This window comes from Carcharodon carcharias, chromosome 7, assembly GCF_017639515.1.
Source record: "Carcharodon carcharias isolate sCarCar2 chromosome 7, sCarCar2.pri, whole genome shotgun sequence".
In the NCBI taxonomy this organism is placed as follows: Eukaryota; Metazoa; Chordata; class Chondrichthyes; order Lamniformes; family Lamnidae; genus Carcharodon; species Carcharodon carcharias.
Window position 1 is genome coordinate 21,982,750 of NC_054473.1, and position 13,635 is coordinate 21,996,384.

Below are 13,635 nucleotides of genomic sequence, written 5' to 3' on the forward strand. Positions count from 1 at the left end.
TTCTGAAATGTAATTTAGGGAAGGAAATCTGCCATCCTTATCTGGTCTGGCCTACATGTGATTCCAGACCCATAGCAATATGGTTGACTCTTAAAATGCCCTCTGAACAAGGGCAATTAGGGATGGGCAATAAATGCTGGCCTAGCCTGCGACGCCCATGAATTAATAAAAAGTAGGCAGACAGGGAAAAGCTTCAACGTAACGACATTGAGTTTACACAGCACATCGGAGGTTTGCCCTCTACTGAGTGCCCTCTTCACGTTTCTTCTTCTTACACACCAGTGATCCAATTTCAAAATCTACTAAAAGAATACAGGAAATAGGAACAGGAGTAGGCCATTTAGTATTTCAAGTCTGTTCTGCCATACAGTACAATCATGGCTAATCTACCTTAATTCCACTTGCCCACACTATTCCAAAATCCCTTAATTCTCTCAGTATCCAAAAAATCTATTGCTCTCAGCCTTGAAAATGTCCAATGATTGAGCATCTGCAACCTGCTTGGGTAGAGAACTCGAAGGATCTACAGCCCTTTGAATTAAGAAATTTCTCCTCAACTCAGTCCTAAATGGTTGACCCCTTATTCTGCAACGGTCACCCATTACTTTTAGACACCTCAGCCAGAGGAAACATCCTTCAAAAGTCTACGTCATAAAGTCCTTTAAGCATTTTATATATTTCAATCAGATCACCTCTCATTCTTCTAAAATCCAGGAAATATAGTCTCAGTCCATTCAATCTTTCCTCACAGGAAAATGCGCTTATTCCAGAAATCACACTGGTGAATCTTCATTGCACTCCCTTGAAAGCAAGTATACACATAATTCCAGAATGCCCTACTGAAAGTCTTAAGTGTTTGTTGGCTCAATATTATGCAATTTCTATTCCACCCAAACCTCCTAAAAGTACAAGCATACTCCAGGGAAAAGGGCAGGCAGGAAATGGGTGTTACTCTGCAACCAGCTATCAGGCGGCACATAGATTGATGCTTTGGTGACACTCAGCCAATTTTCTTTCCTTCCCTGGAAATGTAGCAGGCTCCTATTTGGCTTATTCTCAAGAAAGTTCATTTTTACACATACTGCAAGCTAGCAAGAAATCTTTTTACACAGCCAAAGCTTGAGAAGTATCACATGCAATATTAAAATTTATGCCCTATGTGGACATAAAAGAGGATCTCATTATGCAGGTCAATTCCATCCTCTGGTGTTTCCCCTATAGGAGCGAAATTTCTCCATGGACTATGGATCCAACAACAGCATCATAGTAGCAAATTCCTAATAGCTGCTGCCCTGCTCCACTTCTCCAACACCGTGATATTTAAGTGACAACTTTGCCTCCCGACTCCAGTCTGGATTGGTGATATAGCATTAAAATCACAGGCAGACCAGGAAGATAGACACAAAGGAGAAGAAATTTGAAGTTAGCAGGGAGAACCTGGATAAATGAGAAGGGAAAGAGTTGCCATTTGAAGATCACACTATTCGAGCACCAGATTAACAGCTAATAGAAATGTAATACTTGAGGAAGCAGGGAAATGTATTTGCAGCAAATAGTTAATACAATGGTGAGATAAGACACTGTAAATTTAATTTCAATTTATACAAGAGTCACTGATTTTATGTTGAATAGAATTTTTGTATGTCATCCTATGATCGATATCATAACTTAAAAAAATGTTTTCTATGAATTATTGCTTCTGTCCAGATTTGACTTTGATGTTCATGTTCAGTGGGACATTATGGGATGTCAAATGTGAAGTTCATCATGCCAAATATAAATGACAGATGAAAAATTAAACTAATTGCTAGGTGCAGACTTTGACAGATTTATCATGTTACTTTACAATCTTAACAATGTCAGGATGCCCAAGTCATTGAGCACCTGTTTCACATTTGAGAGTTTTTTTGACAAGTGTTGGCTGAACATTGCCTGCTACAGGCATGACACAATTGGATCTCTACTTGACCCTTCTAACATGCCAGTGAAAGGCTTGGAACTGCACTTTAAACACTAATCAGAAAACTTCTTTGGATGTGAATCAGATATCAAACTTCTCCAGATTATCCCCCCACCTAAATTTTGTGTGCTTGTTTTGATACGCATGCTTTGTAGGTCCATTTTCAAACAACCATCCTTCACATACCATGAAGTGAACAGACATTGGGCCATTTGCTACCAGATGCTAGCTCAAATCTAGCAGTGGGTACAGGATGTGAGATAAAGAAATATATTTCTCCACGGAGGTGGAATATTTCCTCACCCATTCCCCTTTCCCTAAAATATTTGTAAAAGAGTTCATGTTGCATGAAACATGTCACATCACGATAGCTTGGAAAAAAGTTTCACTCCTTCTTAGTATGGATTAGATTGATGAAATTACTGCGCTACTTCTGCTGAAGAAATGAGCAGCAAGGACCACTGATCATCTCACCAGGCATCTCCGTTTTCAACTGGCTAAACCCCGAACAACAAATCATGGAGCAGTTAGCTTGTCCACTCCCACAACTGCAAGTGTCTGATGATGAGCAAAACCCATACCCACTGAAGCACAGAACACTCCTAGACAATTAGCACCAAGAAATTCCTAACCTTCCTTTTTCAAAGATGTAGCAACAACACTAATAACTTTTCTCATGCTTCTTTGCCCCACTTGCCATTTAAATTCTCTGCTTACCCCTATCTGTGAAGTTCGCCGTGTGTTTACCCCTGCAAGCTGTGGCGTTTTTGCCCCACTGGGCGGCGGTTCTTCTGCTGCAGGCTCCTGTTTCACCTCCTCCACATCTGTGGTTGGAGTCTCCGGGTTGACATCGACACCAGGCTGACTAGCACTGCGCTCAACCACCTGTTCACGCCTTTTCTTTCTCTTCTCTAAGTTCTCAAATACCTGCATGATGGCTTCCATCTTCCGCTGCTCCCGCGACTGTGAACAATGAGCGTCAAAGAAAACAAAAAAAACATAAACAAACCACTCAGAGGATCAAAATCTTAGCCTCAACAATTTATTTCTTCTCATACCTCTCCATGGGCAAATATACTGTTCAGTTCCTAGTGACCAAACCATTTGTCATGAAAGAACCATCATAAGCACCCTAGATTACAGCTACAATGCTTAGCATTCTTTCTACTTTTGCTGTTACAGTCTAACACAATTCCACTATATTTCTCTAGATCAATACTCGCTTATTGTGGCTGCAACAAAAACAAAGTGCTCTCAAAGCAGGTAAGAAAATTTCCTCCCCTTCCCAACCTGAAACAGCATGCACACCCACTGAACTGCCGGACTTATTTTGTTTGGCTGGCCCAAAAGATTGTATATTTCAGACTCTCAACCAGTAACACCATGCTAATTCCGATACATGGCAAGCTCTCCAAAGAGTAAAAGCTCCCTCTTCTTTCCATGCAGGTTCTCAAGAGGTTAATGCGCCATATCCGTCTACACCGGCACTCCCAAGTGGCAAGCGCGTTGTGTTCCTTCCACACCGCTGCTCCCAGGTGGCAAGCACGCTGTGTTCTGTCCTTGCTGGCGCTGTCAGCTGGTAAATTCTCCATCCAGATCAATTTCTCAATACTTCAAGATTTTAAGAGACACAAGATCCCACAAGAACATACTGGAGATTGGATTCTGGGCTCTCTTTTGGATTTTGCAACCTAGATGAGCTCTTGAGATCTTGATGAACTCTTTAGGATCTATCAAATTCTAATTCATTAAAAATCAAAGGTTTCCCACTTGACATGTACAATAAAGGTTACAAGCACAAGAATGTACAATCAGAACAGTTTTTATTAAGGGTGGTGACGAGGTCAAGTGTGGAAAGACCATGCAAAAAGGAATGGTCTTCAAACAGGCATTTCTAATTAGACTGGTTAAAAATCCTAACCTTATGTATGGGGGATAAATGGTTGCTGACAGCATCTTATAAAGTTGTACTATTCAGACATATCGAACCATAAACTGGGATTAAAACCATAATAGGTTAGTTGTTCGAACCCTGTGCATCACCCCCTTCTGCACACTTCCATTTATTTAAGAAAGACATGCAGTTTGGATCTTATGTTAGTACTACAATGTGCCACATTATAGGACTGTCATAGGACCAAAAGGGAATTTTAGATCACGATACTGGATCTGAGTTTTCATGGTGTCAAATAACAGAAAAGTATTTTACTGGGAAATAACTATCAATCTTTTATACATTATTTTCTGTGTTACTGCATCATACCAGCATATATAATAGTCAGTTTTAAAGGTACATCATTCCAATTTTTATTATAATGACACATCCTATTGGAATGTAACACATCTGCATATGTACAATATTGAACAGATGCTGCTTGCCAGAAGCAAATCACTTCTGTACACATAAGGGTTGAGATGTGATTGTTAATCTTCCTCAGGTTTAGATACAACACACAGGTTTACAAAGGAACTAGTGATGCTTTAATGATCTGCACCTATCCTGCCTGATGTTACTGAGCCTAATTAATACCTTTGCCAGTTCAGGAATAGAGTTGAATAGACCATGGAGGGTAATTCCCCAATTGGTGAGTTTCCAATTTTAGGCACACTATCAGCAGAAGATGCTTTCCCAAAGGATGGACCGGAGAGGCAATCAGTTGAGATTTAACCAGAGGTTAGCTACTCATAGGCTCACAGTAGGGAATAATGACTGGCACGAGGAAATCTATGAGAGGAATAGAAAATAAATTCATAGAATCATACAGCACTGAAGGCAGCCAGTAGGGTCCATTGTGTCTGTGCCAATTAATTAGTTTGACTTCCTTGTTCTTGCCCCGTAATCCTACAAATTTCTCTTTTGCAGACATACATCCAATTCCCTTTTGCAAGTTACTATTGCATCTGCTTCAACTACCCTTTCACATGGTGCATTCCAAATCATGCTAATTTGCTGCATGAAAAAAATTCTCTTCTCCTTGGATTTTTGCCAATTATCTTAAATCTGTGTCCTCTGGTTACCAAACCTCCTGTCTGTGGAAACAGTTTCTCTCTACCTACCCTATCAAACCCCTCAACTTATTTTGTTTGTGTCCTTAAAGGGGAAAGAGACTTTTCTAGAAAGCAAATCATCAACTAGACAGATCTATTTCTCTATTTCGAAACCTATTTGCCTCCTGATCTGTTGAGCATTTCCAGATTTTCCATATCTGCAATATTTTGCCTCTGAACTAGGCAGATAAATCAGCAAGGAACTAGAGTGAGATCATGTTGGGACGATTAATAATTGCACAGAACAGCACAAGACAGATGCAATGAAATAGTATAACCAATAGAGGGACAAGATGTATTTACATCTGAAACAGACCATCATGTTTCCAGCGTGGGTCATCTATTCATGCAGCAGTAGGGAGTGTCATTACATGCTAACAGCAGTTCAAGATTCTATTGGCAAGATCAGGGTGGACCAAATTATTACTCAAGCCACATATAACATAAATAAAGAAGAGCAGGGGTGGATTATGTTATATACAAGTGAGGAATTAAAAAGGGGGCAGGCAGGGAGAGAAGACATAGCTTGCTGAATACAGCCAGGGTATTGCAGCATAATAATGTGGTTCTGGACTCGCAGACCAGAGAATGAAAGTTCAAATCCCACCATGATAAGTTGTGAAATTGAATTCAATAAATCTGGCTTTGTATGGTCCAACACCAGGGGAAACAAACGAATATGAAAGCTCATGCATCGTCACAATCACATCCTTTAGGGAAAGGAACACAACTCCAATCTAACAAAGCACGGCCAATCTTCAATGTCCTCTGAAGGAGCTTAACAAGCACCTACCGCTTTCTCAGAGCAACTAGGGATAGGTAATTAATATACTCTGACCAGTGTGGCTCATATATTGAGAACAAATAAAAGGAGAAATGAGTTCATAGGATCATGGCTATGCGCTCAGGCTGTAAGGTTCTGGGTTTTCCAATGAGCCGGAAAAAATACATCAGTTCTATTTGGTTGATTAGTGGTAATTTGGATGACAGCCCTGTTTTGCATGTGCTTGTTTAACTGAGATCAAGTCACTAACAACCAGCATTAAAATATTTTTTGAAATTGACCCATTCATAAAAAAACCTAGGCAGTTTACCACAGTAAGATACATATTTCATTGTCAGTGCCAACATGGATACATGATCCTTATATGTTACTGCCTGCTATCTGACAAAAAAAAAAGCTACCTTATACCAACACCCAGATTGCTAGTGTTATACTAACATATAAATCGCTCATCTTCCAGCACTCTTGTTCAAACATATGGTTCTCTCCCACAGACAACACTGCCCTGTGCAAGTGCTCTATTCCCTTCCAACAGGCATTGTTTCAGCTGAGTAAACACACCCGCCAGTTCACCCACTTTCCCAACCAGCTGAAGCTATTCAAAAAGACAATCCTTCACAGAAAACTTTTCCGGTAATGTTAGGGACCATCAGATATGATTTTCTCAACTGAAATCCCTGATACTTCTCCTATTGGTACATGATTTCTTCTGTGCAAATACATCCTATATTTTTCCCATTTTATGACTGTCTCCAGTGTACAAGCCCATTTTCATCTCTCCCAAATGCATTTCTCTGTACAAGCGCCCTGACCTTCCTTTCCCTATCTCTGATGACTATCATATTTTGGAATGCATCATTACTTTCAACCCTTTCCTTATAATCAGCTTCACCACATTAGGGCACTTTTTTCCTCCCCACACCTATTTTTCCTGTGACCAAATTGTGTCCTGCTAAGTCCATATTACGAGAGCGCATGACTTCTAGCTGCTAAGAAATACCTTATCTCCACATTATGACTCTGTCTGTCCCTTACCAGTTTACTTTGTGCTAATGCACGGAGCTGTTCATCCATTTCAGATTCCTCGTTTTCTTCTTCTACTTTTATTCGATCTCCTTCTCCGGGCCCTTCCTATTTGAAGAAAATTAAGTCAATACAATGAGTAGTATTGTACATAAAACCTGCTATTACAGCACCACAATGGCAGCACTGATGTGATGTAGCTCAAGTCACCTGTGAAATATAAACTAATATTTTACTGCCCACAATGACATCACTTGAGTCACAGCCCTTCCTTGTGACATCATAAAACAATTCAACCACCTACTGTATTAAGCTTTGCTTGAAGCAACTATTTGCTTTTTCCACTAATAGTTGATGTATGAACAAAATAGATGTAATTTCTCACACTTATACAATTGAGGATTAACTTTTAAATGTTTGTCACATTGATCTGAATTTATTGTTCCTTCCCACTGAATTTATTGCTAAGATCCAGAGCAGCTCGGTGGCTTCTTCTGGAAAGAAAGGAGGCACTGCTTTCTCTGAGCCTCTCATTTACAGAGAATGATCAGACAATATGCATTCACAAATAGGTTGCAAATTTCTACATTCAGGCCCTGCAGAGATACCTAAAAATGGAAGTTCCACTAAAGTGGTGTCAGCTGACATTTTTCTTCCATCGGATGCATGGCCTGAATAAAAACAGACAGCACTTTATCATGAAACTGAAGGAGTCCATCCATCCTATCAAGAGATGTCTGTCTTTTACTATAACTTTCTAAGAGTCTGAAACTTTGTTGCCTGCAGAAGAAGCTCTCTGAGATAGCAGCCATTATGGCCGACCTCATCCTTCACAATCCCTATCTGTGCATTATCAACTTCAATGACACCTGGCTGTCAAAAAGGAGGATTCTTGCTGCAAGTATATCAAGAGTCAGGAACATAATGGATGGCAGTGTATTGAGCTGATGTCACCAGAGGTATTAGCTGCCCGAACGTACAACCAAAGTCATTCACACTCTCGGCTCTGATTCAGTTAGGGGTGCTGAGGCTCAGCCATTTGGAGTTCTCCCATTTAGATGGAGTAAGGTCCAAAAATGTCCCTCGGGAACCTCAGCTCACAACTTGAGCCTTCTCAGAAAGGTGGGAATTTCATTCTGCATGGAGGGATCGCCAATCATTTTTTTGCTACATATGCTCTATTCCTTTTTCCTCATTTTCCTCCAGACTTGGATTGGCAAAGCATTTTCCTGCTCACTTTACAGATATCCGGGCTTCTTGTCTACTCTGTGGCTTAGTTGAGCTCAGTGTTTATGTTTATTGGCAATGTCTTGCTCTTTCCTATTCCACTGCCGAATACGCCTGCCCTGCATGGGAAAGATCTACTCATGCTAAGAAGATGGATGCCGTTCTGAATGCAAGCTGCCGACTTATCACAGGTTGTTTAAAACCAACAAACACCAACAGCCTATATATCCTGGCAGGTATCGCTCCCCCGATATAAGAACGGTAGCCAGCAAGAAAGAGCGACTCCGTCAAACATCAGATGAGAGGCACCCTCTACATGGTCATACACCTACACCCAGCCGCATAAAGTCAAGGAAGAGCTTCATGAGCAGTGTTGTTCCATTACAATCAACCCCATCTGAAGCCCGCATCGCCTTGTGGAAAGACCGGCTCGCCAGTCTTGAACAACCCCCAGCGATGAAAATTCTACCGGATGAAAGCCTTCCCCCAGGAGCTAATTGCAACTGGGCAACCTGGAAATGCCTTAACAGACTTAGGACTAGTGTTGGTCGTTCAAAGGTGTCACTAAGCAAATGGGGATATACAACCAGCCCGACAACTTATGAATGTGGAACTGAGCCACAGACTGTGCAACATCTCCTGCAATGCCTATCGCTAGAGGAACCCTGCACTGTTGCAGATCTTGCCGAATTCAACAACAAGGCGAAAAAATGTGTCCAGTTCTGGCTGGGCCATGTATAGACTGTCCGTGGACACAATAAGAAGGCGGCGGCAATGTCAGAAGTTGCAGGCCCTTTTTCACTATTTAGGAGGACTGCTCCTCAACTTTTAGTTGAATTGTAGTCCATGTTCCATGCTTCAGTCAACTGGTACATAAGGGGCAGGCAGATTGGAGAATAGCCTTCTGGATCCGCTCCTGGGCCAAGTTTTAATCACTATTTATGGGTCCAGGATATGTAGGATTCACAGGGAATATCACTCAGACAGCGTGTCTCTCATTTGCAGCTGTGTGTACGCCCAAATGACCCTGTAGAGAGGCCAGACGGTGTTCATAAGTGCACTTGAAGCCTTTTGTGGTCAGTGCGGGACATCAAGTATTATGAATAAAAATGGATTGTGATCCAGTTTTATTTTTATTATATATACGCGGTAGCCGAGTGGACCATTGGTACAAGCAATGTGTTTAGTGAGGCCTCCTCCTGAGGGAAGTGCTTGGGATGTTTTTGTCCTAGTCACATTAATAACCCAGTGCCACTCCACTGGTTCAGTTCAAAACAGGCATCAGCTGAAATCATGAGCATGTTCAATTTTGAAATGTGAATCTGTGATAACCATATCACAAGGGTGTTAACTTTAGCATATCAAAAGAATTCTAGTTATTTCATTAATGATGCAATTCTGTTTGGTGCACCTTGCTTCCCGCAATTCCTTGCACCACACCACTTGCACTACATTAGTTACATGATGCAAATAAAGTGGCCAGAGTTTTGGGAGCTGGTGGTTGTGTAATAACCAATGCATGTTCAAGAGTTTTGAGCCAAATAACCCTTGACAGTAATCCTGCTAAAATCTACATGGTTACATATAAAAGGAGAAAGAAAAAGATAGCATTGAAATATTCTGACTCATTAGCTGAACACTAGAAGAAACTACATAGTTATACCCTAATCTCACAGAACTTAACATTAATTTCAGCACATGAACCAGTTAGGAAAAATATGGATTGCTCTGTACATCAGATTTATTCTACCTGAAATGTTTTTAAATTATTTATTTATTTTTCAAAATAAGTTATATTTACGTAAAGGTATCTTTTACTCTTTCCAACCTTGATGGTGCGGTATACTACCATGGCCCCTCATCCTGTTCTTTAAATTTAAGTAAAAAAAGCAAACATGACTTAGTTTACCACTCATTTAGATGCAGATGGTAAGTGGGTAATGGTACAAATTAACATATCATACGTGCTTCACACGTATCTGGAGAAAACTATAGTATGGCAGTTACCCTCCAGTAATGTGTGTATGTATACCTCACTGTCACTTGCTGGGTTTTGGACAGGTAACTCCGGTTGGTCTTTGGGTTCTGCTGGCTCCTCTTGCTGCTGGTTGCTGTTTTCATCAGAGGCCTGATTGAGCTCAGACTCCATCTCCCATTCTTTCCGCCTGGCTTTTCTCCGTCGTGTCTCAGCGCCTACTGGGGGCTCCATCGATCCTTGGTTATGTTTCTGTACTGGACAATTCTGGTTCCCCTTGTGGCAGGCACAGTCAACCTTATATTTACTATGATGAAGTGAATAATATAAACTTTATTAAATGAACCTTTTCAGTTTCATTTTGATTTTCAAATTCCTGACCATATATATTCAAGTGAAAGTATATTCAACCAACTTTCCCTATATGCATTTAATATAAAGGTTGACAAAGATGTGAAACACACAGGGAGAGTACATGACTCCTATTTGCATGTGAAGGTGTAAAAGAGCTCCTGTGTCAATCAGAGATGTCAAATAAGTACTAACTTTGATTGCTAACACAACTCTTCCTGTTCTCAAAATATCAGCTGCTCTGCTATTTGGGATATTCAACATATGCAATTTACACCACAGAAAAACAGGTGTGCTGCTCATGGGTAATGAAATGCACGAGTCAGAGCATGCAGATATTCAAATGCATATTCAACTTGCCGGAGAGAGTACTTCCTCTTCGAGAGAGAATTCCTAGCCCCAGAAAGGTTCAGAGCTCAGGTGGTCAAGTAGATCGGAGGTCCCAGGGGTAAGTACATTCAAGTAACTCAAGACCATGAGGCACCAATGAAGAATCATTACCTTTCTGACCCCAATACCCCGCATCCATTTCCTAGCCATTGAGCCATCCCTACCAATTTAGCCAAAACATCCCTACTTTAGAAAGCTATCCCCATCCTGAAAGACTTTGCTGGTCGATGTTTCCTTGTCCCACTCCATCTCCAGCTTGGCAAATCTCCTGTCCCTCACAAACAAGATTCAGTTAAGTGCTCCCCCTTTTTCTTCCCCTCTCCCACTTGTCCTGCACCCTGCCTATCATATCCTTTGCCCGTCCAGTCCAATCATTCCCTGCTTTCAAATCTTATTTGATTTAAATAATGTAGTCTTGAACCCCTATTTACACCACCCACCATTAACTAGTCCTGCTAAAAAGGCAATAATGTAACCATTATTTTTTTTTTCTACAACAGTGGCAAAAAAAAATCAAATATTTTGACAACTCCTGTAAGAAAGCAGATCTCACTTACCAGCTGCTGTATTCATAGTCAAAGCCAATGGTCACCTCACTGTCCTTAGGGATGTTTGTGATGGCGTATATACAAAGGTGGATCATCCCATCAGCGATCATGTGCCGTACCTAGGGGAAATGGTATGCAAGTTGTAGCTAGCTTTTTTTCTTTTATGTTTCTTAAATAGGTCAAACCCAATTTATCCCACTTGCTGCCATCACGGTTTTATACAGTCTTTTTTTAGCGAGCAGAATTTGTGCCAAGGGGTTGCCAATGTAAGACAATATAAATAGGGGCTCCAATTCTTGCTGAAAGACCAACTAAACTTATGTGACTGTAGCATAAAAACATTGTACAATTTGTGCATACACTAGTTAACAAAAGTACCTTAGAGCAAAAGAATCCAAATGCAGGGGCAAGATATGCAATCAAAAATAATAAACTATTGTATTTTACAACTTAGTAAAATTACGTTTCAAGTAAAACTAAATAATGAAGAAAGGCAGGGTAAGAGAGTTAAGTGAGGGCACCTGAGTAACTTTAAGGCTGAAGGCAATATTTATTTCCAAACACACTATTTTAATACTGAAAGAAATGTTGCATATCTAGGATTTTGTAGAATGCTTACTTGGAGGAAAGGGCATTGATGCATTGGGAAGGAATCAAGGGGGGGGGCAACAAGGATAATTCAGGAGTGATGGCATCTTAATTATCAAAAGACAACCAAAGAACTGAACACATGTGCATCGGAACATGGGAGGAGTAGGCCATTCAGCCCTTTGAGCCTGCTCTGCATTCAATATGATCATGGCTGATCATCCACTTCAATGCCTTTTTCCCACACTCTCCCCATATCCCTTTACGTCATTGACAGATTTCTAAATGCCAATTTCTACTTTAAACATACTCAATAACTGAGCTTCCACAGCCCTCTGGTGTAGAGAATTCCAAAGATTCACGCCCTCTGAATAAAAAAAATTCTTCTCACCTCAGTCCTAAGTGGTGATTATTTTGAAATTGTGTCCACTGGTTCTAGACTCCCCAACTAGGGGAAACATCTTACCGGCGTCTATCCTGTCTATCCCAAGTTTTTTTGTAGGTTTCAATGAGATCACCTCTCATTTAGAGAATACAGGCCCAGCTTCCCTACTCTCTCTTCATTGGACAGTCCTGCCATCTCAGGAACAAGTCAGGTGAACCTTTGTTGCACTCCCTCTATGGTAATAATATCCTTCCCAAGGCAAGGGGATCAAACTGCACACAGTACTCCAGGTGCAATCTAACCAAGGTTCTATACAATTGAAGCAAGACTTCCACTCCTGTACTCAAACCTTCTTGGAATAAAGGCAAGCGTACATATATTTGTCTTCCTAACTGCCTGCTGCACCTGCATGTTAGCCTTCAGTGGCTTAATGAAGAGGACACCCAGACCTTTTATCATTTAGGAAATACTCTGCGCATCTGTTCCTTCTGCCAAAGTGGATAACCTCATATTTTTCCACATTATATTCCATCTGCCATGTTGTTGCCTACTCACTAAGTCTGTCCAAATCCTCTCGAAGCCACTTTGCATCTTCCTCACAACACACATTCCCAAATAGTTTTGTGTCATCCACAAACTTGGAAATATTACATTTGGTCCCCACAACCGCTGGGGCCCGAGTACTGATCCCTGCAGTACCCCACTAGTCGCTGTCTGCCAACGCGAGAATGACCCGTTTATTCCTACTCTTTGTTTTTGCCTGTTAACCAAACCTTAATCCATGCCAGTATTTTGCCTTCTATCCCAAGTGCTTTAATTTTGCTAACCAATCTCCTGTGTGGGGCTTTATCAAAAGCCTTCTGAAAATCTAAGTATATTACATCCACCAACTCCCTTTTATCAATTCTGTTAGTAACAACCACAAAAAAACTCCCAACAGGTTTGTCAAACATGATTTCCCATTCATAAAACCATGCTGACCATGTCCAATCAGATCATTATTATCCAAGTGTTCATTTATCATATCCTTTATAATTTGGAAAAAAGGTTCAGAAATGATCTATCTTTTAAAAATAAAAGAGGAATGTAAACTATAAACACAAGCAGATTTATTGACTTATCTGTGATGATTGTGTTACAGGACATAGGTATAAAACTAATCAACTTTCAACCAATACGTCAGATTAGAAAGGATCTTATTTTGATACTTGTGATGCTTTTGGAATTCTGGTTATGCTATCTCTAGAGGGTCTTAGCATAATTTATGTTCAAAATGCTACTACTGAATTAAATGTGGCTGTCAAAGGGTTAGATACACAGAGCAGTACAAAATGAGATTTAGTGATTCCAGTGAAC

At 40.6% G+C, this 13,635-nt stretch overlaps 1 protein-coding gene across 17 annotated transcripts in view; it reads right to left on the reverse strand.

The window, feature by feature from the left end:
• setd5 (SET domain containing 5) overlaps nucleotides 1–13,635 on the reverse strand; it is a 175,017-nt gene that overhangs the window by 68,857 nt on the left and 92,525 nt on the right. For 16 of the 17 annotated variants that reach the window (XM_041191279.1, XM_041191275.1, XM_041191276.1 and 13 more), the window contains 4 exons: nucleotides 11,316–11,425; nucleotides 10,075–10,324; nucleotides 6,828–6,923; nucleotides 2,678–2,923 (listed from right to left, as the gene is read on the reverse strand). In XM_041191279.1, coding sequence (XP_041047213.1) covers nucleotides 2,678–2,923; nucleotides 6,828–6,923; nucleotides 10,075–10,324; nucleotides 11,316–11,425 — 702 coding nt within the window. The remainder of the gene's footprint in view (nucleotides 1–2,677; nucleotides 2,924–6,827; nucleotides 6,924–10,074; nucleotides 10,325–11,315; nucleotides 11,426–13,635) is intronic. The other variant, XM_041191285.1, reaches the window with a different exon arrangement.